We start from the raw sequence: 28,000 nt of genomic DNA, 5'->3' as shown, positions 1-28,000 counted from the left end.
GGGAATATTCCCCTAACCCTTTCTATTTGCTCTCATTTTCTTTACGCCACCCGATGTGTATTCCCCCATGCAAATCAACCCTTTTCCTTTGCCGCTGCACATTCCGAAGGACAAAGGCGTTTTTATCCTGTAAATATTTTCCTCTGTGTCAAGCGTAGAGGTGTCATTCGAATTCCCCAAGGATAGGGGGCAAATATATGGACAAAGGGTCGGGCGAAATAGAAAATGCCAATAAAGGGCGGTCCCCAAGCTGACAAAGCGAATTTGGCAAAAGTTTGCCATTCAAAATTAAGATAAAATGGCTCGAATCAAAGGTGAACTTTCGCCAGGTGGGAGTGTACAACTTATTGGGTCCTTTATCAAAAGCGAGGTCCTACAACTTTTAACTTAATTTTGTTCTACGTGATATGCAAACATAAAGCTAAAGCTCGAACTAACAGGAACTTGACATTTTAAGGTAGCTATTGATTTGGAAATGCAATTCCAAGCATTATTATAATCCAAAGCTTATAGGTTAAACTGCAAGCTATCATACGGTTTTATAAAATGCTCTCTTCAATTGTCGAAATAATGGAGGGATAACTAGTGCTAAATCCTTTAAAAGCGTTTTCTAACCCCTAAGTTCAGCAGTTCCATTGCCCATTTAATCAATGTCTCCACAAGTAAGCCCCTTAGCAGACCACAAAATCAATCCTTTTCGATCGCCCCTGCCCCCAAGTAGATTACAAAGTTTACACAAGCCAAGTGTAAGCCAAAGTTAATAACACTTATATACTCAATCACCCACACACAGACCCCCAACACCATCGCCCAGTTAACTTTGTCTTCTGTAATTTGTTGGGCCACAGAAAGCCATTTGGGATGACCACAAATCTCGGCAGAGCGAAACGCGGAAGAGGAAGAAAAACCATATAGAGTCCAAAAGGATAAGGGCAAGGACACTGTGCGTGAGGGTTAAGGACAAATCAGGCATCAATAGCAATCAATCAATTTGTGGGTAAACAAACAAATTGACCAAAAAAGAATGCGAGCCAACCAAACACAGTCACTGACAAAAGTTAACAGCATCTAATGTGATTTTGACACACTCCCCACACGAAAGTATGGATGGGTCTTTTGTTTACAATTTTTGCGCTGGTCCCCTAATTTTCCGCCCGATACCAGCGTCCCTTTTTCAGCTGTTTGGGGAAACTCCCCATTCCCGTTTGTTACAAATGAGGGATACCCTTTAGTTATTGCAGGAGTATTAATAAAAAATAAAATATGTTTTATAATGATATACATATAGTATTATACATTGTTTCAGACACCAATCTTATTGCAATCAATTTTAATCAATTTTTTTCATTTGTAAATTTTCCAAAATGACCCCTCCGATAACTTATATTCTTAATAATTTAATGGGTATCATGGGCATCGCCTTTCCTACTTCAAACTAACATTTCGCTTTTCATAATTGAGTTTGTTTAAGCACAAAAATAAAAGGGAGACGTAAAATGTATTTTTGTTTGTTTTACTTGGTTTTCAATTTCGAGGGTGGCAACTCTGCAGCCAGCTCCAATCAATGGAACTATCCATCAGTGAACGATGGCCGTGTCCATCCATTCCGTTTCCCCCATCCAATCCACCGATCCCCCAATCCCAATCTCCACTGGAGTTTTGATGCTGGCACTGGCACGCATCAAATTCCCTGTTCCTGTTCCCAATCCTCCCTTGATTTTCTTCTTCACAACACACACACATGGGGAAAATCAATAAAAAAGAAAAGCTTTGTTTCGTAGGTCGAATTCTGACTTACCCTTGGGTGTTTTATTACGACTTATCATTGAGTTTGGAAAGGTAGATGTAGTTAAACAGCTTGAATGTAGGCAATGAGAAAAGCAAAATTTTCATTTGACCATTGCATACTTTTGGGCACTCGCGAAAAACAAAGACCTTACATCTCAAGGACCTGATATAAATATATTTTTATAAATTCAAATGGAACTATTATGATCAAGACACACTCAAGACTGGCTAAAACTTAAAATATAAATTAAATTAACCAATTTGGTTTGCTATTACATACTTTTGGATACCTAAGAAATAAGATCCATAAATCCGAAATATAATCTTACAAGTTCTTATAATGGGTGTATTAATAATGAAGATATACTCAAGATGGGCAGAACTTATTGCATAGCATGTCTTAAATTATAAGTACCCTATGCCATAGGGTATACCGGGCCCAAAAAGAGCAGCTCTGAGTGTGACAGAACCACCGAGTAGGACGTTCCATAAATTCATCAGCGTCTCTAAATGGCTTAAATGTGGCTTAGATGGCCACAGCTGCAGGCTGGTTTTTGGCTGGCTGGCTGGCATTAAAACCGCAAGATGTCCTAATCCCGCCGATGGATTTACAAGGACTTAACCCCCGCCCACCGCCCACTCTCCACCTCCCCCTCCTCCACGGAATGCCTAATCTGGCCACTTGATCCCTATACAGACACATACATATATGTGAGCCATAGGCCAAAGGCCATAGAGCAAAAATTGTTAGGTATATTTGAATGTCTGTATGTGTGGCACATCCGCGCAGATCCGCGGTAATCTTTGGCCAGATTTCACACCGCAGAGCACGCGACTGGCGGGGGGAAGGGTCAAGGGGCAGCCGATTAGGCAAATCTGGAAGGGATTTCAATTGAATGTGTGGATTGAATGGACTACCATCTACCATCTACCATCCAGCAACTTGCAACACGCAACGCGGGCAATCCTCAATTGTGGCCAGATTGTAATTAGAGCGGATTGCCGATTGTCACCGGCTTACCAAAACGGGGCTTTAGGAACTCGAAATCTGGGCCAGATCATCTCGGAAAGGACCGCGAACCACTTGAGTTTGCTCCCGTTCAGCCTCGCGCCTTTTGTTTTTTCCGGACCACTTTGCTTTGTCCGCCACTCGAGTTCCGAGTCCGCGTCCTGGACTCAAGTGTCGCGTTGGAGTCAGCCAAACACTTGCGGCTGTCAAACGGCAGCAAAGTCCCTCGGCTTTCGCCGCACCTCGTCCTTAGCCTTATCCTTCCCACAGGACACACGGCGAGAAAAATCACCAAAATCGGTGGGTTTCTATAGCAAGCACTTACACAATTTCGAGAGACTTCTAGATTTTTTTTAATTTTCACATTAATATTTAAAATTGCAAGGCTTACTACTTTGATTCTCAAACTCTACACAGAGAAAAAAAAACGCTATGATATTATGATAATTTTGATGATAGTTAATATAACATCTGAATGGAAACAAAAAGTATCACTATGATATGTTTACCATCTTGCTTTTGCTCTCTTCCTCTAAATATTTCAGAAAGCTGTACGTATTTTTTTCTGTGTTTTATATTTTAATGGATCATCTACTCATATCATATCATATATATATAAAATTCCAACATTCATATCATATACGTATTACAAACAAGCCTCAAAAGTAAACTCCCCAATGGCTCATAAAACTGACCCGATTAAAGCGACTTGCTGGTAAAAAGTTGCGACTTATACTTTAATATCAAAAAGTTTGTGTGCAAACAGGGAGCCAATATTGTCTTGTTTTTCTTTCTGTGTTAGCGTAGTGGCTCTTAAATTATGTATACGCCTTGTTGCCGGCCCTGAATAGTTTGATTTAACCCGGGTATTTTGCTCTTTTCTCCCCACTTGGTTGCATGCTAACAGTTTGACACTTTAAAGTTTGTCTCGAGAGTTGAAAAGTTCAGGGGAATCGTAATCGGCATTGGAATGGGCAGGAATTGTGCCGGGTTCCAGGGTCAATGTCAGCTTGCATATTTCATGGACCTGGGCTGGACAGGGGTTAGGTCACGATGTTCTGGATTTAATGGGTGGAAAAAGGTGCCCGGAAGTGACTGGCAAATGCTCGTCTCCAAATTCTTTTTCTATCTGTTTCAAAATATTTTTCTGGCTGCCTAATAATTTGAATGACTTTGTATTTATAACTGCCCTTTATTCCTATTTTTCTAATTGATAAAATCCAAATATATAATAAGTATTTTTTTTTTAATTTTCCGCACAAAAGAATAGAGCTCTCATCTTTGCAGTTTTGCTGCGCATAAATTCCCTATAAAATAACACCATTTACTATTTATTATTCCGCCAGATGGGCGGAGTGAAAGAGATGGGGAAAGAGAGCCCTTGGGGCAGGATTTTTCCATCCTTTTTTTTTTGGCCCCACTTGTTCTTTATGGCAGCCAAAAGGCCAAACGGAAAAACTTAATAATTCTACATCATTTTTATGTGCAGCTCATGGAAGTCAGACGGCGCAAAAGTTGGCCTGCATTAAATAAAGAAAATTCTGACACTTCAACGCGCCTTTAATGTTAACCCGGCTCTTTTCCCTTTTTTTTTTTATTCTTCACAATTTTCCCAGTTACCATATGTTGTCCCTGGCGAAAAGTTTCGCTGGTGGGAGGAAAAGTTTCGCAATAATCATCATGGCACTTGTTGGCCACCTTTTCACCTAGCAATGAGGTGCGATTCCCCGTCTCTTTCTGCCCCAATATACCCCTCTCTTTCGCCGTCTAAAATTATAGTGCATAGTGGTCGAAGTCATTGATTGATTGAATGATTGACTGATTGCGGGAACAATCGAGAGTCCGCACCAATTATGGCAACTCACCGATGCAAGCTAAACTACTTGGGTAACCCCGTCTCTTTCACCCGGCCCCTTTCACAGTGGTGCCGTCTCTTTCTACATTGTCCGAGGAGTCCAAGGAGCGGGAAAATGTCAGGAAAATGCGGCAACTTGAGGTGCGATGGGGTGGCGGGGGTACTTAAGTGGGCACCCAGACACTTGACAAGCCACTAAAATCGATACTGCCAACCGATACCCTGTAAACACGGCGGGGCTATCGGATTTCTAGAGAGGGAGAAATAATAACAAAACTGATTTCTTGTTTATATTCCAGAGCCCATTTGAAGTATGGATTTTACGTTTTATTCCTGCTGATTTTTAGGATTTTATATTTATGTATACTTACCTAAAAAAGGAAATTCCCAGCAAAGAAAGGGTATGGTAAAATAGTAGGTTCCCCTAGTGTTACACTAATTACAAATGCAAATATTGTAATTACAAAGCCGCAATCCATAATCCATTTTTGCCCATCTCTGGGTTCGTTTTAAATATTTCCATTTCCATTCCAATTTCAATTGCCTTCAGCTGGGCTGCACTAATTAATGCACATTTATCCGCGTAATTACGGGCAACAGGCTACTAGTTCTTTCCACCGATTTGAATTTGGAATGAGCCCCGAACTTTTCCAGCTTTTCGCCATTCTGTGCGGTTTGCGGCGGCTGTTGAATTTTGTATTATCAAAGCCCAATCAAAACATTTTGTGGCCGGCCATCAGTTAATGGGCTGGGCGGAAAGTTGTGGAAATATGAGTTATGTGGGGAGAAATTATTTGACGAGCTCTAAAAACACATTAGGAAAAACATTTGCTTTCAAAATGAGAACAATTAGTGCCAATCGAAATTGGGTATTTAAGTATTGCTAGGATATTTCGTTTTTAAAGCCATATATTATACAATTTGAATAGCGTGCTTTCCCTGATACTTTGAAAAATCAGAATGTTGCCCGAAAAAATTAAAAAAATTGTTCGAAATTCAATCACTGGCTATTTTATTGCGTTATGGCAGCCCTAAAAACGGAGTTTTTAGAGCAACATATATGGTTTTTCAATCGTAATTTAGGCAAATCTAGGCGTACAGCTATAGGAACGACTGTTTTGAACAGCTTGCAACATATGCAAACGATCCCTATCATAATTAGGAAAATTTATTTTTTGACCAAATTTAGCATTTTTCAGAAGGGGTTACATCATGTTTTTTTTGCGAAAAATGGCCAAATTAAAAATTGTACAGGTTGGAATGCCATTGTATTGAAAATTAAGCCACAAGCTCAAGAATGAAGAATGTCATATCTCACATTCTTCATTCTGACCCTTTTTTGCAATATGACAGCCAAAACTCTGACTTTTTTAGGGCGAAAAATGGGTTTCCGATTTTAGTCAATAAACTCGTTTTTTCGAGGTTTTTTAATCGTAATTCAGGCAAATCAAGCCGTACAGCTATAAGACCGACTGTTTTGAGCAGCTTGCAGCATATGCCAACGATCCCCGTAACATTTAGGAAAATTTATTTTTTGACCAAATTTAGCATTTTTGTAAGGGGTTACATCATGTTTTTTTGCGAAAAATGGCCAAAATAAAAATTTTCAAGATGGGAATGCCATTGGATTGGAAATCAATCCACGAGCTCAACGAGGTATGCCATTCTCCATTCTGACAATTATTTGCAATATGGCAGCCAAAATACTGACTTTTTTAGGGCGAAAAATGGGTTTCAGATTTTAGTCAAAAGAACTCGTTTTTTTCGCGGATTTTCAATCGTAACTTAGTTCTCCTAAAAGACTAACTGTTTCTATCAGTTAACGACCTGGGATAACAATCTCACCGACTTTTCCGTGAAATATTTTTTGTTCATTTACTCTTGCAATCTTATAATACAAACGAAATAAAATATATTACAAAATCGTAGTAACCCCTTAAATTTGAAACTAGATCGAAGTAACCTCTCTTGATTCCTGTCAGGCTGGAGAAGCCAGACTGGTTTTATAATCAGTACATTTTTTACATCTTTAGGACACACATCAGGTAAAAACAAGTAAAAAAGTCGGTAGCAAACTGAAATTTCTAATACTTTTTTATCTCGAAGTTTTTCTTTGAATTCACCAAATTTTATTAGACGTAACCAACACAACATTTGAAATGGGGAGAGCTCTTCCATCAGCAAAGAAGACCGTTCACAGGGACAGGCGCAGCCGAAGAGAGAAGCCTGTTCCGAAAATCGTACATCGTGGCAAACCCATTGAGATTATAAAGAGAAAGATCCGTGAAATCCGACGCATTCTCGATGCGAATTGCATTGATCGCATTCTATATGGCTCAAGCAACCCCGTCTTTATAAACACAGATTTTCCGTACAGTTCTTACATTCGCGCTAAATTCTTTTGCCCGTCCTGCAAACCCGATTGTAATGATTGCAATAATTATAATGCAGATGAGAATGAGTATCACGATCGGAACGCGGAGGTGAATGTTGAGTGGAATCAGGATGTGGAGATGTGGGATGATGAGTATGCCAATCAGGATGTGGAGATGTATGATGCTGAGCATGACGATCAGGATCAGGGTGAGGCTGTCGATGAGGATGAGGATGAGTCGGAGGAGCAGGAGGAGGAGGAAGATGAAGATGAAGATGAGGAGGAGGAGGAGGAGGAGGAGGATGCTTAAATTTAAGTTCTATAAATTTAAACCGAGTAACCCACACAACTGGTACAACACTGGACTCGCAGTCTTTTGACCGTGATGTGGACCCGATAAGTGTAAAAGTTCAAAATTCTATTGTGTTTTATAAAATATATTTTGGAGCCCGATTTAATTAGCAATCGTACAAATTAATTGTCCTGTCCTTAAATCTAGGTTGTATGATATACAGTAAAAAAAAAGTGTGAATTTTTGTAAAATCGTGCGTATGCGATGGCCATTGCTGGGCAATGGAATCGCCGAAGGGGTGGAATGAGTATTTGCCCAACTGTTTGACAGCTGGCACACCTGTTGCCAGTCCTCGCCGGGGATTACGTCAATGGGTCCATCAATCGCCGAACCACTCCGAACCAAGCGGAGATGGTGTGATTGAAGGGGTGGGGTGGGGAGCGGAGGGGAGGCTTCCTATTCACAGATCTGTGGATATGGTGTGCGTGTGGCCAGCCAGCAGCTGGTAGGTGGTGTACAGCGGCTCCTCCAGTGGCTCTTCCGCCAGATCCACCTTGAACCGCTTGGCCGCGCTCTCCATTTCCTCGAGATCGCTGAAGCCCGGGAAGCCAGTGGGGCAAAAGTGGCCGGCAATGGCCTCCGGGATGTGGGTGACGTTGTGCAGCATGTGTGCGGGCGTGGATTGCAGATAGTTCCGCCACTTCTGGTAGGACGAGGCCGGAATGTGGCCATTGCCCCTCCTCTGGCTGATGGGCGACGAGGTCTTGGGCATGATGCGCTGCGCCTGCTGCATCATGTACATCTCCCACTCCAGATTGCCGACCATCGGAGGGGATTCCATGGATTCGCGGGACTGGGAGGCCTCGCTCATGTCCTGGGTGCGCATCAGTACCTCTTCCTCCTCCTCCTCCTCCTCATCGCCATCCTCCTGGTGCTTCCTGGGCGACGAGTTGGCACTGCTGCAGGTGTAGTAGCCACAGGACTTGTCCAGCTGGGGCTGCTCGGCAAAGTCATCGCAGATAGGCTGGCTTGATCGGCTCCAAATGCTGCGGCTGGAGGAGTTCTTCGACGAGGATGAGCTGCTGCCCACTCCGCTGCTGTTCCGGCTGCTATACAACCGCTTCAAGGAGCGACTTCCCGATCCTCCAGCTGCCAAATAGATACTGCTGTTGAGGTTCAGCTCCTTCAGTTTCAGATTGCTCGCACAACAACCCATGATCTACGTTTTGCTTTATACAATATTTTGGGTAACTCTGGTAAGATGTTGTTCGCTTGACAATTCCTTGTCAACTGTTTGGCTTGGCCATAAACCCGCAGGATTTATATACTCGGCCAGCAGGTAACTTCGGATCCAGCGGTTCCAGGAATTACCTATACCATCGCCAGGCCAGCTACCTGATTAGGCTGTCAGATATCTTCTGGCCTAATCCGCGAACGGGATTTCATGAAAATACGCGGTACTTTATGGCCCGGCAATTTGGCCAAAAACACGGTGGATGCCAGTACCTGAGATCCTGCCGGAAAAATGTCCTTGATTCGAGCACTTTCGATCTGGCCAACGAGTTAAGGATGGTCTCTGGTAATGCCTGTTCGTACTCCTTGCTGCCTTCTTATTTTTAATATTTTTCTAGCCTTAACCCTTTTCGGTTTTTATCTGCCTTGTCATATATATTATATATAGTGCTGCAGTGCTATGAGTTATGGCTCAGAAGATATATTACGCTGATGTACTGACCATCGTGTCAGTCATTTTGGTCGGTGGCCTTGTGCCTTTGTTTTTGGCCAGATCCTTCGTCCTTTCCTTGGCCAATTGTTGTGTAAACGCCGTGGCGCAGTCCTCGGAACGCCGTTGACGCCGGCCACAAGTCTCGAATCAGCGGGACAGGACCTTTTCCTGGCCAAATCAAAAACCAGAAAGCAATAACCAAATACGGAATACTAAATAACAGAGACCAGCTGCACCGACTTCGATCTATTTCGGGCGAAAACTCCTCAATGGAACAGCTCTCCCATTCTTGGACTCTATAGCTCAAGGTTAAACGAAATCGAAATAGGCATCGTCATTCCCATCGTCATTGCAAATGTGAAATGACATTGGGAAAATGGAGAATTGAAATTGGCAAATTATTTCGCGCTTGATTTGCGCTCAATGAAGTGTTGGCAATGACGATGGCCAATGAATGGCCATTGCCACTCGAAATGGGGCATAAATGAGACCGAATTGACCCTGACAAGTGGCACCCCAGAATGTTTCACACGTTCGCATTTAATTGATTAAAACCACCTGACATTTTGGTCATTAAATAGGTCGGAAAGCAATGTTGCCAAGTCCCAAAAAATCACTAGAACTTTCTATCAATAAATGAACTCATAGTGGGTTTATTAAACTTGTTTGAACAAGATCCATTCTCTTGATTTATAAGTAGTAACCCTTTAAAATTCATAAAATATTATTAAAAGGCCACGAAGATAGCAAAATACTTTTTAAATTTAAAAGAAATGCATACTTATCAAAAAAAAAAGCACTCAAAACTAAACTGTTCTTTCAAAATGTCCTTAAAGTTAATATATTAATAAAAGGCGATAAACTTATTGACCAATAATATTATTATATTAAGTTTAATACTGGCTACAACTACTTTATTTAAGCAGTTTTTCAATAAGTTATCTAATATTTGTAAAGTACAGCTAGGCAGTACCGACAGCCCGCCTGCCTTCAAGACCCTGAACCCTGAACCCCGAACCCCTAAGATCTGCAACTTAGTCGCCTTATCGATGGGCTCGTGCCCCTATATTACGAGTGTATCCCTAGAACGGAATGCAACTGCTGTGGCACGTGATAATCGCCGCCTCCTTTGGGGTCTCCGGATTCGAATACGAATACCCATGGCATTTCTAATAACCTACGGGTTCTCCTTTCGGCTTTACGGGGAACCAACTTGGCTTTTGTTCCCGGCCAACTGAACAGCCGAACAACTGGCCAACCTCAGGCCTCATTTGACTATCGCGAATTTGGTGTTTGCTGTTTTGGTTTCTTGTTGCATTTTCACACGCAATCGTTGAAATTCCCGCATTTCTCGGCTGGGAAAACGCGCAGCGGAATTTCCTCGCCTTTTCTACATTTTCCTCGGCGGAGTTTCCCGCCCTTTCTGCCCGTCTCGCTCACTCGTTTGTTTAGCGAACTTGGATCCGTATCTGCATCGAAATCTGCATCCACATCCTCATCCGCATCCGCAGTCGCATCCGCATCCGCATCCGCTTGGCAGTCACGTAACTCCGGCATTTGTTCGCTGCACGTGACGGTTCCACATTTCGGGAGGTCTCCATGTTGGATGCGAAAGAGCGAAAACGGAAGTCGAAGTTCACTGAGAGAAAAACATCCCTTAGAAGCAGAATGAAAACAAATACTTTCAATGTATATAAAACAAGAGAAAATATTCATATTTTATCTGTATCTTTAATCTATATATAATAATACAAGTTGTATGTTAAATTTTTCGAGTATTATAATTTATAACTGCCCTTTTCTTTCTGTGTTCTCTTAAGCTTGTGCAAATGGCATCTGAGGAGTTGCTAGTAAGACCAGGGGATAGGTTCGAGAGTAGTATACACATGTATCCTTCGATCGGGTGGGGGCCTGATAAAGAGAAATTCCAAATGGAGAAGTGGCACGTATGAGGAATGACCCTTGACAATTTAGCTAAGTAAGATGCAAAGCTAACTCACGACTTCCTCATCGCTTTGCATACAAAATTCACTCAAGTAGCTATATTTGCTTTAAACTGATGACAGCTGTGTTCAAAATAATAGCAGAGTGTCATTCAATATAATTTAAAATTCGAATAAGCAACAAAGTGGTATATCATTATAAGAAAGGAAATTAAATAGGCTTACATGGCATTTAGTACCTTTATTGTTGGATAGTGTTACATATTATACTATTATTTTGCAGCCATCTGTACTTGCTTGCGTAAATACGCATATATACTTTATGGAGTTCCATCCTAATGTGTTTTCTTACACCACCACATGTGAAGTATTTCCAGAAAGTTTCACATTTCACCTTAATTAAATAACAAAACTTGAGGGAAGTTAACGCAAATGGTCCGTAACTTTTACAACTGCATTTAAATAACAATCAAGCCCGGAGGATTTTGGCCATCCAACGAAGTGCATCAATCGCGTATGCAGTGTGCAAACTTTATTTGCGCCAAAGGAGCAATCGAATCGAGGATGGAACTCCAAGCATTTGGACAGATTCGCAACTTTGTGGCAGAAATCAAAGCCCGGGGGCCAAGGCAATCCCAATTCTCCGAGTCCGAGAATCCAGTTCGACTGAGTCCAGTTGAGTTGCCATTAAATGCGAACTGACTGGATCTGGATGAAGAGCAATCCGCACGAAGGCCCCAAGGAAATGGCCACGAAATTGAAATGCCATTGACACAAAGGTTTCGGAGGGGCAGCCCGAACTTAGGGGCAAAAGTAGGAGACGTGCCGGGGACCCCAAATCGTTGCAATGGAACTGAAACCGAAACTGAAATAAAATAACTAAAGGGCACAGAGAGAAAAGATATTTAAAAGGGAATAAGTTCACACTTCGAAAAATTAATTTTCCAATTGTGACATATAAAACCGTATAGCCTCCATTGATATGATAGCAAAATTCTACAGTATCTCATCTTACTCCCTATTATAATATCTACTGTTGTAAAATAATTGTATACAATATTTATTGTTTACTAACTTTGGTATTCCAACTCTTATGCTGTTCCCTAATATTCTGTGAGTGGTTCAAGGGTCCTTTTATTATTATAACAATAGCTACAATGCACTTACCTGTTATAACAGCTAAAATATGGCCCTGCAATAAAGTCCAACATGCCCCCGATTTTTTCCGGCGTAGTCAACGAAGTTGAATGCAACTTTTGGCACAAGTGCAAGCCAAGCAATTGTCTTGAATTCTGGCTTGGATAGTTTTTTATTGAGCCAGCTGGCCGGGGTGGAAAACAAAAAAAAAAAGAAAAAGAAGGAAAAGCGAAGGATGAGGACCAAGACAATGGCAAGGACATGACCGTTTCCAGGACTCTCGCGGTCGCAGGACATCTGTGATAAGGAGCATCAATGCAATTTCTGTTTACCATATACAGTTTTTCCTTCTTTTTTGCTTGTGACAAATAAACAATCGAAAAAAAAACACAAAAAATCATGAACGGGCGGGCTTAAGGGAGGGAGGATGGGAGGGAGGGATGTGAAAATGTGAAAGTGGAAAAGGCAAATGGAGGCCGAATTTTGTTTACGAAACGCATTTTCCGTGTATCGCCGGCAACTCCTTGGCCATGGCCATAAAGCCATAAACCGTACCGCGTGCTGAGGCCCAGATCGAGCAGGTAGATAAGATATCTATGAAATATACACTTATGTACCTCCTGAGGACTCTCCTATCCGTAGCTCGATGATAATGATGATTGCCGCGATGCGATGGCAGCGCACTTGTTGATCCCGCGACAGGGTCAAGTTAAGTCGTGTACGAAAAATCGCTGGACGCTTGGAATTGCCCATCGATGTGCTGATAGTGTCCTGGATGGTATTTCCGCATCCTATGGGAATTTCTCGACGGCACTGAGCCGGGGGAAACACGGAAACCCAGCACTGGACATCCATCCAATCGATCCACATGTGTTCCGCAAATGGGCGAGACTACTTAGGCTCTAATTTCGGCAATCACCGATCACCTGATGCCATCGCAGCTGGATCCTGGATTTGCCCAGGACCATTTAGCCAAAGGACCAGGTGCTCGCGAGTCCTTGACCACGACAAGTCTAAAAGTCCAGAGCGGCCGTGAAGTAAATAAACTGGAAATGGAAGTACAGTAACAAATTTGTATACTAATTTTAAAAAGAAATTGTAATAGATTATAATACCTAATGAAAGGAAAACATTATCATATAATTACCATTTGATAGAACTGTAATATCTCTGTTGATCTAAGAATGTTAGACATCGTTTTGGTAAAGTAATGACTTATTCCTAGGGAGGTTTATCAAGAACTCTTCCCAAGCTGCCAATCCAACTTTATCTGCATTTAACCACATTCATTGCCAAGATATATATAGTGCACTTTAAGGGTTCGCAAATGATAGCTGATGATGGCTCTCCACTAAAGCATCACTTAAGTACAGTTGTGCTCAAAAGCCCAAATGCTTCCGTTACTAAAAGCGCCCCCTACAATTAAGCATTCTCCATTTAGCGTCACGCCCCCTTCTTCAGCGACCCGTTTTACGATGGCCACTTTACGTGCCCCATCGCAGTTTTTTGGCCAGCTTTAAAGGGATTTTGTTGGTGGTAAGAGGAATACCCCATTCCACTCCCCTTAAAGTTGGTCCTACATTATTTCCTTATCTCGCTTTACTCGACTGCGCCTTTGGGGTATGCAACACATTTTTCCAAGTGCTAGAACCCCGTTCCTCTCTGGAAATACCACAATTGTAGGCTGTTCCATGAAGATTTATTGAAAATAAATTGTAAATATAATAAAAATATGATATTTTATTAATACAATATATTTGAATAAAAAAAGAGAGAAGAAAATAAATCTATAAGCTTTCTGAAAATGTATTCCTCTTAGGAATAATATGTTTTTTGACTGCTTTAGGCGGATTTTTTCAGTAAAAAGGACGATTTTTCAAGACTTTTTTGAGGTAATAAGGGGATTTGATTCCTGGGGGCACCTTTCCTGGGAAATTCTTTCCTCGTTGGCCCCTCCGAAGCCTTTGCATGCGTCACGTTGAATTGAGTCGAATTCATTTGAGTTTCTGGCATATAGGTAAGCGGCTTTGGTCGGCACACCTGCCACTCCCCCTGCGCCCAGTGCCGCCCCTTTGATTTCGGTTTTCTCGGGTACTCGGAAAAACGAAAAATCGGAAACCAGGGAACTTACAACGTGAGGCAGACATCTTGGGCCGCCCATAATCGAGGAAAATCAATAGCATTCCCCCACTTATAATTGTGTTTGTGTTATGACTGTCGTCCTGAGCATTCCTGCCCCTCTTTTCTCTCCGTGCACTCCCACCCATTGTGTCTGTCTGTGTTTTTCTTATGAATTATTGAACGGCTTATGGAGTTTTTCTCCGCTTGATGTTTATTTACATTCGTAATCCGGTTTCCTTTTTTTTCGCTGTGCCGTTTTTGACAAAGTTTATTGGGAAAACGTTGGCTGATTCGGTTGCGTTTGCATTTGCATCTACCCAAAGTCCACGAGCTGTTGATGCGACTCATGTGCAGATAAATCATAATATTCCTCAGTTCAGATTTTGGCACAAGCTGTTGGGCTTGGCAGCAGCTGCGGGCGAACAATTTGATATTGCCTAAAATAATGCCCAAGGATTTTGAGGAATGTCGTTTTAATAAACGGGAATAGATTCTCAGTAAAAATGGAATTAAGAACCATTTTAATATTGGCAAATCTGGTAAAAGCAAGTCATCCTGGGCATTTGATATAAGCAAGTTGAACTTAGTAAATTAAGGTAGTTTAATTTAGTTTTCCTCGAAACCTGTTAATCTAGGTTTCCAGGTATTTAAAACAGTCTTAGCAGTCTTAAATATCTTGGTTAAATCTACTTCGTTAGTATTTTATTTCTTATTAAAAAGGATTTATTAACATTTTTCTAACCAGTTTCTTATTGATAAAATTGCATTATTTATGTACATGGAATATTCTGTTAATTAAATGATTACTGCCAGGATTATATTTTGCTGAACTATATAGCTTGCATTATCTTTGGAGATTATTTGTCATATACATTCAGTAAATGCTGTGAACATACTGGTAATTTTATGTCCATGACCAGTGAGTCATATAAATGCAATATTTGGATATTCAGAAATTAATGCTAATTAAATGAATGACACTGACAGGGTTATTTCTGCTGAATCTGTATAGTGTGTCTCGTCCCTGAGCTCTGGTTTATTTATCAAACGCATTAATATCGTCTTTCGAATGCTGTGTTAAATTAATTAAATTCATCCATCCGGCTGTCTTGCTCAGTATATGCAAACAGTGTTTCTCCTCCTCAAGAATGGTTCCATATTTAATTGGCTCCAGACACATTGCTCATCCGCCTAACTGGAAACAACTAGAAAACCAGTTGGTGAGTCACAAATTGCGCAAAATATTTTTGTTAATTGCCGACTGGCTGAGTCCTTTCTCGTCCTTCGCATCCTTGGTCTTGTGTATCTTATTCTGGTCTTTGTGCCTCGGCTACTGATTATTAAAATTGCATTCCGCCGTTGTTATTGTGGGTTGTTTGTTTACTCTAATGAGCATTTAATGGCCAATTCCAAGCTGGTGACACACACACACACACACACAAACTGAGGAAAAGCAAGGGAAAGCGAAGAAAATTGAGAGAGGAAGATAAATTCAGATTGGGCTTACCTGCAGCGATTTTCCCATCCGGTCTTGCACTTCACCCTTTTCCCTCGCTCTCCACCTAATATGATTTTTATTACACTTTCCCAGTTCATTACAGTGTCTGTTTTTTTTTTCCTTTCTCCCTCGCTTTTCATTCATAAATTACGGGGAAATTCTGCAGATAGTAAGGTTGCTTTTCCCCGCTCGCTTCGCCGGAAAATCCCCTCATTTTATGGCACATCCTTTGTACTTATCCCTGTGGGAATTGCGTATAATTTGCGCATGTTAATTAGCTCATTTCGGGCATAGATTTGGGCCCATCTCGTCGAACACATGTAATTAAGCAAATTAGGCAAATGAAGCAACTAAATAAATAGTTCAAGGGTGGACCAGCTCCCAGGCTCCAAAGGGGGTGGGGTGGTGCTGTCAGCTGGGCGCTAAACACTTTCAAGGTCGTTTGCCTAAAAGGCTGACTGCCCGACCTAATGACCCATTCCATTCCCCCTGTTTCATGGCACTTATTTTTGCTCTCACTGGCTACACAGGAAAATAATTATGAAACAATATATTTTATTATATTTATTTAAGATTACGTTTTTGACCAAAAAACAGTTTGGTTTACTTTGATTAAATACAAATTTTAGGCACATTACAACTAATAAAATTTAAAAAGGAAGTATAATGTGGCCTTTCTAAGTTTCCTTTAAGTATAAACCCTTTAAAATATATGACACCTATCAAAAGTCCTTTTTAACCAAAAAATATATTGGTTTTTTTTTTTGGATTTCAAATAAATGTTAGGCACATTACAAATTATAAGTATCTAATAAGGAAGTCTTGGATTATTTTTAAATTTCCTTTTATAAAGCCTTTTAAATTTTCTGGAATCTATTAAAATCAAGAGTTCTTTGAAGTTATAAAACACTGATTGGTAAAACTATAAGATATACATTTTAACTGTATCATCAGCACTTTCAGTTGGATTTCAAAGGTGGTCGAGGACCCCACCTGTTCGCAGGCTTAGTGATGGTCTGTGTGGTTGTTGTGGTTCTTGGTCGGGTGGTTCTTGGTTTGCTTCCAGCATTCATTTGGAGCCCGGTCCCTTTTTGGCACATTTATCATCGCAATACCCAGACACACACTTCAACGTCAAGGTTCTCGCCTGCGATCCCCACTTTTTTAGCGAACTTTTAATGCACTAAATAACTAAGGAAAGTTAGCTCGTCTTGGGTGTGAGATGGATGTGGGTGCAGGATGTGGAGGTGGCTGCCCAGACCTTTTCCACCCCACATTTGCATATGCTCGGGTGAGAAACGCAGTCGCAGCACTTTAGTCAAACTTTCTTCGACGTCAGCGTCTGGAAAACTTCATCCTTGACACCCCCACACGAACATTACACCCCCCAACACCACTGACCTCGAACCACCAAGCCCACTTCGGCCCTTCTAAGCAATCATCTGGGAATAAGCATGGCCATATACGATCCTTTAAGTGCTCCACGATTGCATAATGGAGGGAATTTTCAAGTGCAAAACTTGGCATAATTCCTCGGCCATCAAATCTGTTTGCAGAGTGTTTATTGCATTTTCCAAGCACATTTCCTTGGCGATGTCCGCTTTTCCGAGAACGCGTAGGATAATATTTTCCGAGCTGCCACTTGCCACACAAACACAAGTTGACTTTGAAATGCTTCTCCTTCTTGTATCAAGTTTCTTTGTTGATTTTCTTTAAAGTTTACAAAATCTGTTGAAATGGGAAAGCAATTTAAGTGATAATATAATAATGGAATTAGTTGGGCTAGCTTACAACTGGTTTGCCTGATTTATGATTAAATATAAAATGGTTCTAATGCTGGTCCTCCTTTTATCTCATTGCAGTTGTGCATCTGGAGGTTTTTGCCGAGGAGGTAACCACTACAGCAAGTCTGTCTGAAGGTGAGTTAGGGATGGAAAGTGACTGATTTGTATATAATATATTGCCTTGAATACCCACAGAATGGGGCTCTGGATGGCGGGGCACCAATTTCCTAGTCGAGGTCGAACAAACCGCTCCCATTTCGCCGCCCTCCTCGTCCTCGGCCTCCTCGAATGGCAGCGAGGATTATATCGGGGAACTGGGCAGCCAGGAGGACCAGGAGGGATTCACAACAGGTGCCACAACAGGGGCCTCCAATGCCACCACCGTGGAAACAGGTGGGTTCTATGCCTCTTTGTAGAATTTTGTTGGGAAAAAATCATTTAGGAATACTCTATTTAAGCCAAGTCATCATATTTTGAGTGCGGTAGAAAGTTTTTAGTATTTTTAGTGCCGCTAAAAAGTTTTAGATGCCAAGTTGGTAGAGTTAGGAACAAAAGCTGTCAAACAATTCGAAACTATTTTTTAAATTTTATCCACCTTGACAGATTTATGGTATCTGGTGCATATGCCATTAAATAAACTGTTATTCCCATGGTTAAAACAAATCCCTCGTAATTTGGTAATAACCAATTTCAAATGAGCATAGATTAGTGGTGTTTCCACTCGCGGAATAATAATTTTCCAAGGATATGCTACACATACAGCCGTTTGTACATCCCCTTTGGAAATATATTGAATTTTCCTGGCACTCGCGCAATTCGAAAACACCTGGATATAAATCCCCTGGCTGGCTTTGGCCGGGCTAAAGATGCCGATTCGGCTGCTTAATAAATCCCATTGCCAAATCCCATTTCCCTAACCAATCGCAGTCACAATCCATTTGTTTATCGCCGAGATTTCACGTCGCCGATAATTGAATTCGAGCCTGACTCTTGAGTTATTTACGTGCGGTACGTGCGACCAGTTTACAATCCAAACAAATCCATAATGTTTATGGCGAAAGGTTGAAGTCGTCTGCTTACATCGAAGACAAATAAACAAATTGCATTTGGCCGTAATCTTGCAGGACCCAAGATCATTGTGCGCACCGAGGAGGTGCTGATTGTGGGCCTGGTCCTGGTGCTCTGGGTGGGGGCCATCATGCTCTTCTTCAACCGATGGGGCAAGATCCGGATGCTGGAGCCGTATCAGCCCAAGTTCCAGCAGCAGCACCGCAGTTCCTGTCCGCTGGTCGATTTGGATGCAGTCACCACGCACCAGGTGAGCTCAAGATTTTGGTTTAGCAAGCCAACTCATTCTGAGATTCCGCAGCATTTCTATAGGAATTTTAAATGGTGTCTTAAAGTATGCTTCAACTTATCTGGAATATAGAAAAAATATATTGAAGCATACTTTTAGACACCTCTGGAAGAGGTATACAATATATCTAGCAATTTCACCATATAGTTTTATGCATTTTATGAAAATTATTTATTTTTAACATTCGTTACTTATTTATATATGTTACTTTTTCAGCGCTCCTCCGTGTCGCGAATGTCGATGGGCATGGTGCACAATCTGAATATGCCGACGTGTCAATTTGCGGCCTATAATCCCAACATGTATGCCAAGGGTACGTACGTCATTTTGCCTTTTATACGCCCACCCCTTCAGCACCACCCCCCATACCACCCGCCAATGAACCCCCTAGAATCCACCCCGAATGCAATTAAAATCGAACATCCATCGAGCTCAAAGTATCCGCAACTTGTACTGCATACTTTTGTGCGTCGCCAAGAGCGGCACAGTGGTGCAAAATGTATTTTATGTAAAGATATTTTTGGGGAAAAAAAAGTGATAGAAAAGGCAAAGACATTTTTAGAGTAGAATGGTTCATATATAGTTATGTTTTAGTTTGGGGTAATATGAAATCAAATTCATTCCCCACTCGAATACCATATGGCACAGCTTAGTCGCACTTGAATTTAATGAACTGGTTAACATATGCAGACATCTGTTCTCACTGCCAATCCCCTCCAGCTTTCGTAGTAATCCCTCACGACCCTCACTACCCAACAAAGTCGAAATACTTATGCGTAATGTGCGCCATTCGAAGCGTTCATTAATGCCACGCCCCCACCAGCTGGTAAATACAGCATTTAGTTGTAGTCACTTTACCGCCTCTTTAGCATCTCGATACTAGGACGTTTTTTTTAATGAGTTGCCAGACAATTAAGTTGCCCGCTGAGCGAAGGCAGCGGAGCGCAAGTGAAAGCAAATAACAATACAATTTTAATGCCCCTAATGGCTGGGGATTTTTTGCGCTCCACACCCTCATCTCCTCCAGATTCAGATACAGATTCACATCCACATCCCACAGAGCTGAGCAATTAAATCTCGTGGAAATGCAGGGAACTCACGGACAGGAAGACAAGCGGCCCGTGATTAAGATACGCACATAAAAAACATGCAAGAGAAAGTGTGCACAAAGAGAAATTTTAGTAGTAGAAAGTGTATATCAATTAGTGCGGAATAAATAATAAAATATTTCTGGAACAAAAACTATACATTCTTATTAGGCTTTGGAAGGTACAAAATTTCAAAATGATTTAACTTCAACTAGGAAGAAATATACCTTGAAACTAATTTCTTTTAGTGCATGAAATGGTGATGGGGCAAATCTGCAGGGGGCGAGGCGGTGGAAATGCTGAGTTGAGACCTCGGTTCCGTAGCGGAAAGTCTATTAAGTTGAGTCAGGACAGCGCCGCTCGAGGGGATTCCCCAATCGCAGAAGGCCAGGGGCAAAAGGCAGCGAGCAGCACGTGACACGAACTGTGAAGGATGGTGGTGACCTACAAATTACGAATAAATTGAACCGAACAAGCCACACATGCTGTCCATCAATTTGGGATTTTGCAAATGGAAAATAGATTGCACATCAATTAAAACTACTTTGCACCAAACAGTTCCATTAGTATAGTGAGTAGAATTGTACATTAAATACCCATGGGTAGAGCCTAGGCCGTCAAACTCTTATAGAGGAACTTCCCGCCTCGCTTGAAATTCATGCCCTGCTGATTGTGTGACCCCCTACCACTAATTCATCCCGTAACTGAACCATTATCCATTAATTCGTCTGTTTCCAGGCTACGCCTCGCATGTTTCCGCGTCGCGTCCCCGCCAGAACTCGGTGTTCGTGGGTGCCACCACCAGTCACTACCTTATGCCGAGGCCCCCGAGGAAGACCCGGTCGGCGATGGACCTGCACTCCATGGTTCTGGACGAGAGCGCCGAGCAGGTGTAGAACTCCAGGGGGAGTCCCATGGTTAGGTTTCTATGGGAGCCAGTCAGTGTGTAAGTCGTCGAGGTGTGAGTGCGCGTGTGAGGTCCATGTTCTTCGAGTGTTTTAAACGAAATATCGTCGGAGGGGGCACGCAAGTCCCAAATGGTCTGAAATCACCTGGTAAGGCGCCCAAGTGTATGCCACAAAATATTTCCTTTCGTTTAACTTTTCACAGCATACTTTTAAGCGCCTTCTCAATTGCTTTTAAGTCCTTACCGATTTCTGAGGTCTAAAATATAAATTATAAATTGCTAGAGAAATTCCTATTTGAACGTTTTGAAAGCGCTAGTCCGCGTGCCTAAAAGCAGGCTATACAATTTTTCCCATTTTCCAAAAAATATTTTAAGCACTAGAAGAGAATGGATTGAGTGGTAGTAAAAATGCGGTTTTTCTTTTATATTCGGGTGTCTGCAATTGAGGGAGCAAGGAATGATAGGTGGAATAGCACTGTCCAATATTCGCAAATACTTATACTTAGCACTCACAACAAACTCTATGCCATTTCCTAACTATCTCTGTCGCACACATATTTATTTCTGTGCTGGCACAGAGTCAATTTGAGTCAATTTTATTTAGGACCACCTAACACACAAAATTATCAGCTAAATATACCGAAAATATGTAGAAGTATCTATCCTAGCGTATTTTTAGCCCTATCCAGTGTTACTCAACGTAGTCTATACCTAACCCGATTCTTCTAGAGTGTTTCTCCTACTACACAATATTGGATGCCAGAGCAAATTGTTAAATAAACATATGTATACACGTAAAGTAAATAAATGTATCCGCGAAACTCTTTAGTTTGTAAGCCCAAAGCTCAAAACCCGATCAGCATACAACTCCAAGCTTGACCAAAGTTCCAGAATCTACATGTTTTCTCAGCACCTCTGTATTGCACTTTTAAATGTATCGTAACTTAAGTAATTTCGACCAACAAAACAAGAAAATTTTGGAAATTGTATGCAGATGGAGCGGAAAACGAGGGTAGGGGATGAACAATATTAGAACGGTGTGGAAAATGAACAACTAACTAACGAAAGCTTTAAATTCCTTGGGTCTCCTGGGGACCTGCAAAACCAAAAACCCATCCAGATCGAAGTAAACTAAACCAAAGCTGAGAATTATACTTTAGACCTAAGATAACTACGGATGTGTGTAAGTCTATACCAAAAAAGTCTAGTGGCAAATATGTGGATCAATGTACACTTTACCAAAACTAAAGAAATATAACCTAAACTTAACGATAACTCACACAGTCAGACCGTTTTCCTCACAACTCAGAAAACAAAAGAAAAACGAATTGTTGAATATAAATGTTTAATTAACTTGTTTACAATATTTACAAGGCCTGAGCAAAACCAATTATATATACACTTGTGTAATATATCAAAAAACTAAACTATGTATACATATAATATATATACATGTATGTATAAAACCAAAAACAATTATATACATTTTGATGAATTCGATTAAAAATTATATTTGAAGCGAAGCAAGTGTTTTTGTGGGGACCTTTTTTAGTTTCAGGGATTAAAGATAAAAGAAAATTTAAATTCGATTAAGTTCGACCCTTTGACTTTGACTGACTGCCATGTTTATAAGGCCGAATTGAGTTAGGACCCACTTAACGGGCAGATGTTCTTTTTAATGTTTCGACTAAAGTGTTTATGGTGTGTGGGCGTGCAATAAAGTATAAAGCTATTTGCTTTCGACTTCTAATAACTCGGATTTGGCCGAAGTAAATTGGGGTCACCCCACGCTGGGTTCCCATAAACGGGCAACATTTCACAGATGTCGTCGCACGACGGCAGTTCGATTGGTTTGGCTTGCTTTTTGGTGGGATTCCGAAGGGGGGCTCTTGGCCATAAACACATTTGACAAGATTTCCAGAAAAAGACGCGTAAATGGCCAAAAGGGAAGCGTGGTGGTGGGGCCAATAAACGGAAGGCAGTTCATGTCTGGCCATCTCGGCCATCGGGTTCAAGTGCAGGCGATTTATGATGGCACCAGAGCTGCGCTTGACCAAATCAAACAGAAACAATTTTTTCCATGTTTTGAAAGTTTTTTAATTGCGAAGAGAATTAATTTCTAAGCTCATTTTAAAAAAAATCTTTTAATTTCCTTTCAAAATAATCTTAGCTAAAATATAAATGTAAATTTAAGATGATCAACATGATCATTTTGATAAAAATCTGAAATTTCTAGATATATTCCCCATCTGGAGTTTTGCTAGCTGTTTCTATCTCAGAGAGTTTCGAAGAGTCGCTGTCTCGATTTTACCCAGTGTAGTTTTAAACGCTATCTCGCACTTTTCTTTCTTTTTCGATTTGAGATAGTTTTTAAAGTGAGGAAATTCAAGAGCTACACAGAGGGAAATATTCAAGTACATTGTTCTTGAATTGAGAACATTCGTTCTTAAAAACCGTGTAAGTACATTTTGGTATCAATGTTCTGAATATTATAACGAAATGGTGAGAAAAGAAAAGTTAAATTACGTTTATTTAACAACTTTTTGATAAGTATAACTGACCGGACTAATAGTTTAGTTGTTAACATATACAATGTAAATAACGCCATTTTAACTTGATTCAAGGACAATGAAAACATTTTCAACTTTAAAAATTTCGTTCTATTTTTAAGAACATTTTCAACTCAGATGAGAACGGCAGAATTCTTTTTATGTACCATTCCTTAATATCAAAGGAATATGATATCTTATAAATTTGCAAACATTACTTTGATTCCAACTTATTTTTTTCTGTGTTGTAGCTTTAAAGTTATTAGAAATTTACCAAACAAATAACTTAAAGCCTTTTAAAGCTTCTAGTGTACTTATAATTTTTTGACTTTATGAACTCGGCCGTTTTCAAGTAGGCAATTGTGTCATCACTGGTTGGAACTTTAAGTGCAGCAAGGGAAAGAGGAGAAGAACGACCTTGTCGCCGCCGCGGGTCACAAATCAAACACCACCACCCCCTTTTCGGGCCAGAATCTGCAGCTTGCCAGAAAACCAAACGACACTTTTTGGGAGGGGTTTCATAGATTGTGGCCATTTTACTGGAAAATGGGGATCTTACACCATTTGACTTGACCAAAAAAAGAAGCAAGTGTTTTATTTAGCTGCTACAATCGAAGGTTCGACAAGTTGTGGCAGTTAAAAATAAACATAAAGCTGAAAATTTGTGTTTATTGTAGCCCATCATCTACGACTTAAGTTTCTGTGAGTAATAGTTAAGATACTTAAAAGATACTAAAAATAATACTCCCTGTACTTACTAAAATATGAAAAACAATTAATAAAAAGTGCTAATATCATAAACGCAATGCAAGTATATTGCTTATTTAACAAGAATTTCAGCGGTGTCAGCGCATAAAAAAGCAGGACCACCCCATAAAAATGCCATGAACATTGTTACCACACTCACAATTTGGCCAAAATTATGAACATTCGACTAGAGCCTAATCTGCAAAACGTTTAACGATGACAAAGGCGAAGGGAGCGGAATCTGCATGACAATGTGAATTAATTTCGGGCACACGACCACATCCATTCTGAGGAAACCATTTGGGGACAGGACCCAGGGAGCAAATGCAAAATGGCCAACGAGGCCATGCAAATCTCGGCCAATTGTGTGTCAAAGATTGATTGACATGGCCGTGGAGGCTGCGTGAAAATTAAGCACAAGTGGCTAATCAAAAACGCTTAGTATAATGTTTTCTTTTTTTCTGTCTTTCTTTCAGGGGTCGTTTCAGATTTATGGACTTGTGGGTCAGGCCAGCACTTAATTGCCTTTGATATTTTAAAGCCAGGGACATCAACTTTATAAGAAGGATACTGTAGCAAAGATAAGTTTGTGTTTTCTGCAGCGGATGATTTTTAAAAATAGATAGAAGGTATACATAAATGAATAAATTTCAACAACATAAATGTTTACCAATCAAATTTTATGAGTATTGTCTATGGTTTTGTAAAAATTACAGACCTTTTTTGGAAAAATATAAATCCAGTCGTTTTAGTATGAGGTTTATAGCCTTTCCTAAAACGCATCGTGATGTTTTTGCTTTTCAATTTGGCGCTCTTTCTTCGTTATCTTTGATTTGTCCACTGAGAGACATTTAGATGGCATTTCAGAGCCAGCATCCACACGTCAGCAATTGTTGTGGGCACAAGCGCCGGATGCCTTCTGCGCCCCCAACTCTTGGCGGCGTCTTCGTTCTGTTGCAAGGACACACAGGACACATGGAACACACTGCTATTGCGCACTTGCAATTCCTTTCCCCGCTTTCCCCTTTCCTCAGTTGCCATTGCCATTGCCATTGCCATTTCCTCATTTTTCCTTTTGTCCCTCGGCAGCCGCATAAAATTTTCAGTGCCAGCACTAGCTTTCCCCCGACTTTTTCTGACTTTTCCAGCGACTCCCACATGAGCGATCACTTTAATTGCTGCAGTTTTATTTTGATGCCGGCGGCCATAAACGTAAATAAGAATTTTAGATGGTCCAAAAAAGCATCGTCTGTCGTGCAGGATTTTCGCCCTCTAATGCATTTTATTTTACTACCCTAATTGGTTTTAAACTTTTGAGATAGACGTCAAAATATAAAAAATTTACGATTGCGATAATAAACGATTTTTTGATTAACAAATCCGCTCTACGTCTCCTAATAATAACTATCAAATCCAGCAGTGGCCATCGCATACGTACGATTTTACAAAAATTCGCACTTTTTTTACAACCTAGATTTAAGGACAGGACAATTAATTTGTACGATTGCTAATTAAATCGGGCTCCAAAATATATTTTATAAAACACAATAGAATTTTGAACTTTTACACTTATCGGGTCCACATCACGGTCAAAAGACTACGAGTCCAGTTGTACCAGTTGTGTGGGTTACTCGGTTTAAATTTATAGAACTTAAATTTAAGCATCCTCCTCCTCCTCCTCTTCCTCCTCCTCCTCCTCCTCCTCATCTTCATCTTCCTCATCTTCATCTTCCTGCTCCTCCGACTCATCCTCATCCTCATCGACAGCCTCACCCTGATCGTGATCGTCATTCTCAACATCATACATCTCCACATCCTGATTGGCATACTCATCATCCCACATCTCCACATCCTGATTCCACTCAACATTCATCTCCGCGTTCCGATCGTGATACTCATTCTCATCTGCATTATAATTATTACAATCATTACAATCGGGTTTGCAGGACGGGCAAAAGAATTTAGCGCGAATGTAAGAACTGTACGGAAAATCTGTGCTTATAAAGACGGGATTGCTGGAGCCATATAGAATGCGATCAATGCAATTCGCATCGAGAATGCGTCGGATTTCACGGATCTTTCTCTTTATAATCTCAATGGGTTTGCCACGATGTACGATTTTCGGAACAGGCTTCTCTCTTCGGCTGCGCCTGTCCCTCTGAACGGTCTTCTTTGCTATTGGAAGAGCTCTCCCCATTTCAAATGTTGTGTTGGTTACGTCTAATAAAATTTGGTGAATTCAAAGAAAAACTTCGAGATAAAAAAAAGTATTAGAAATTTCAGTTTGCTACCGACTTTTTTACTTGTTTTTACCTGATGTGTGTCCTAAAGCTGCTAAAAAAATACTGATTATAAAACCAGTCTGGCTTCTCCAGCCTGACAGGAATCCAGAGAGGTTACTTCGATCTAGTTTCAAATGCTCATTACTACCAGGGACTTTTAAGGGCTTACTACGATTTTGTAATATATTTTATTTCAATTTGTATTATAAGATTGCAAAAGTAGGCAAACAAAATATATTTCACGGAAAAGTGGTGGAGATTGCTAGCCCAGGTCGTAAACTGCTAAAGACAGTCATTTTTTTTTGCTGTACGTCTTGATTTGCCTAAGTTATGAAAAACCGCGAAAAAAACGAGTTCTTTTGACTAAAATCTGGAGCCCATTTTTCGCCCTAAAAAAGTCAGTGTTTTGGATGTCATATTGCAAATAATGGTCAGAATGAGGAATGTGATACCTCGTAGAGCTAGTGGCTTTATTTCCAATCCAATGGCATACCAACCTGGAAAATTTTTATTTTTGCCATTTTTCGCAAAAAAACATGATGTAACCCCGAAAAATTAAAAATTTGGTCAAAAAATCAATTTTCCTAAATGTGGTGGGGATCGTTAGCATATGTTGCAAGCTGCTCAAAACAGTCGGTCTTATAGCTTCACGCCTTGATTTGCCTAAATTACGATTGAAAAACCATGTTTTCGCTCTAAAAACTCAGTTCTTTTGCTACCATAACGAAATAAAACCACTAAAAACGAGACTAAGTTTCCCTCTGTCGCTTCCCTGCTAAATTGTGGTCCAACTGGTGGGTGGCCTTCGTCTTTATGCTCCGCCAGCTGCATGAACGATAGTCAGTAGATAGGCAACTAGATGCCCTCCAAGTGGCGTACGTCAAGTGCTAGCAAACATGAAATTTGATTACCAAAACACAAAGGTTCTGCTCTCAGCCACCCACATTTTAGCCCAGTATGATTAATCGTAACTGCATATGCAGCTGCATTCGGACCGGAAGCCACTAGTTAATCAGTTTCCCTGTCTTTTGACCAGGCCAAGAAAGCGCCAGACTGTGGCTGCTAATTAAGTTGTGACTGGAAATGGGACTCCCCCGCTTCGCCAGCAAAATGTGTGCGGGTTCTCACTATTCCGAGACGTTTGGCAGCACTGAGAGAAAATATTTATTGGATCAAATATTAGAATTTTAAGACAATCTTTATCAAATAAGTGTAATTACCTTACCAATCCTTAAAACAGCAGTTTTTAACCAAATCCAAACATATGTTTATATTTAGCTCGTTATTAAATTCCCTGTCAAATGGCATTCAAGCCTTAGCATTTTAGTTTTTGACCATATTTCGCAAAACATGATCAAAAAATGTATTTTTCCGAATATGAGATCACTAGCAAACGTTGTTAGTTACAGCTAAAAGCGTTCTAAAATGTAGCCATACTTTTGTCTCCTAGTGCATCCATGCTGTGGTGACAAATGCAATAAGGAGCGAAAGCGAGAAGCCTCCGCTGACGAGGGTTGGGAAATGTGAGGGCTTACTGTTGCCA

The 28,000-nt window shown here is 40.7% G+C and overlaps 4 protein-coding genes across 4 annotated transcripts in view; 2 read left to right on the top strand and 2 right to left on the bottom strand.

Moving 5' to 3' along the window:
• Window positions 1-22,394, top strand: part of LOC119557594 — a 46,351-nt gene extending 23,957 nt beyond the window's left edge. Inside the window, exons 3-7 of the mRNA XM_037870396.1 lie at window positions 17,606-17,662; window positions 17,723-17,920; window positions 18,652-18,845; window positions 19,101-19,197; window positions 20,711-22,394. Of these exons, the coding sequence (XP_037726324.1) occupies window positions 17,606-17,662; window positions 17,723-17,920; window positions 18,652-18,845; window positions 19,101-19,197; window positions 20,711-20,868 (704 nt within the window). The 3' untranslated portion in view covers window positions 20,869-22,394. The remainder of the gene's footprint in view (window positions 1-17,605; window positions 17,663-17,722; window positions 17,921-18,651; window positions 18,846-19,100; window positions 19,198-20,710) is intronic.
• On the top strand, window positions 6,610-7,484 carry LOC119557599 (YTH domain-containing protein 1-like). The gene is made up of 2 exons (XM_037870400.1): window positions 6,610-6,697; window positions 6,759-7,484. The coding sequence occupies exon 2, from the start codon at window positions 6,812-6,814 to the stop codon at window positions 7,334-7,336; it is 525 nt and encodes a 174-aa protein (XP_037726328.1). The 5' UTR covers window positions 6,610-6,697; window positions 6,759-6,811; the 3' UTR covers window positions 7,337-7,484.
• LOC119557595 lies at window positions 7,779-8,534 on the bottom strand. Its single transcript, XM_037870397.1, has one exon. It carries the CDS (start codon window positions 8,532-8,534, stop codon window positions 7,779-7,781), a length of 756 nt encoding a protein of 251 aa, XP_037726325.1.
• A 3,280-nt stretch (window positions 22,395-25,674) lies between the features above and the next one.
• Window positions 25,675-26,559, bottom strand: LOC119557344 (YTH domain-containing protein 1-like). Its single transcript, XM_037870081.1, has 2 exons — window positions 26,489-26,559; window positions 25,675-26,425 (listed from the first exon to the last, which is right to left on the bottom strand). Exon 2 carries the CDS (start codon window positions 26,370-26,372, stop codon window positions 25,833-25,835), a length of 540 nt encoding a protein of 179 aa, XP_037726009.1. The 5' UTR covers window positions 26,373-26,425; window positions 26,489-26,559; the 3' UTR covers window positions 25,675-25,832.
• Window positions 26,560-28,000: the final 1,441 nt, after the last annotated feature.

The sequence above is a fragment of the Drosophila subpulchrella genome, chromosome X (genome assembly GCF_014743375.2).
Source record: "Drosophila subpulchrella strain 33 F10 #4 breed RU33 chromosome X, RU_Dsub_v1.1 Primary Assembly, whole genome shotgun sequence".
In the NCBI taxonomy this organism is placed as follows: Eukaryota; Metazoa; Arthropoda; class Insecta; order Diptera; family Drosophilidae; genus Drosophila; species Drosophila subpulchrella.
Note: the sequence above shows the minus strand (reverse complement) of the source record. Positions and strands in the feature narration are given on the sequence as shown.

What these genes read in the sequence shown, in the direction of transcription:
- LOC119557599 (XM_037870400.1), top strand. Translation starts at nt 6,812, where the DNA reads ATGGGGAGAGCTCTTCCATCAGCAAAGAAGACCGTTCACAGGGACAGG.
- LOC119557344 (XM_037870081.1), bottom strand. Translation starts at nt 26,372, where the DNA reads ATGGGGAGAGCTCTTCCAATAGCAAAGAAGACCGTTCAGAGGGACAGG.
- LOC119557595 (XM_037870397.1), bottom strand. Translation starts at nt 8,534, where the DNA reads ATGGGTTGTTGTGCGAGCAATCTGAAACTGAAGGAGCTGAACCTCAAC.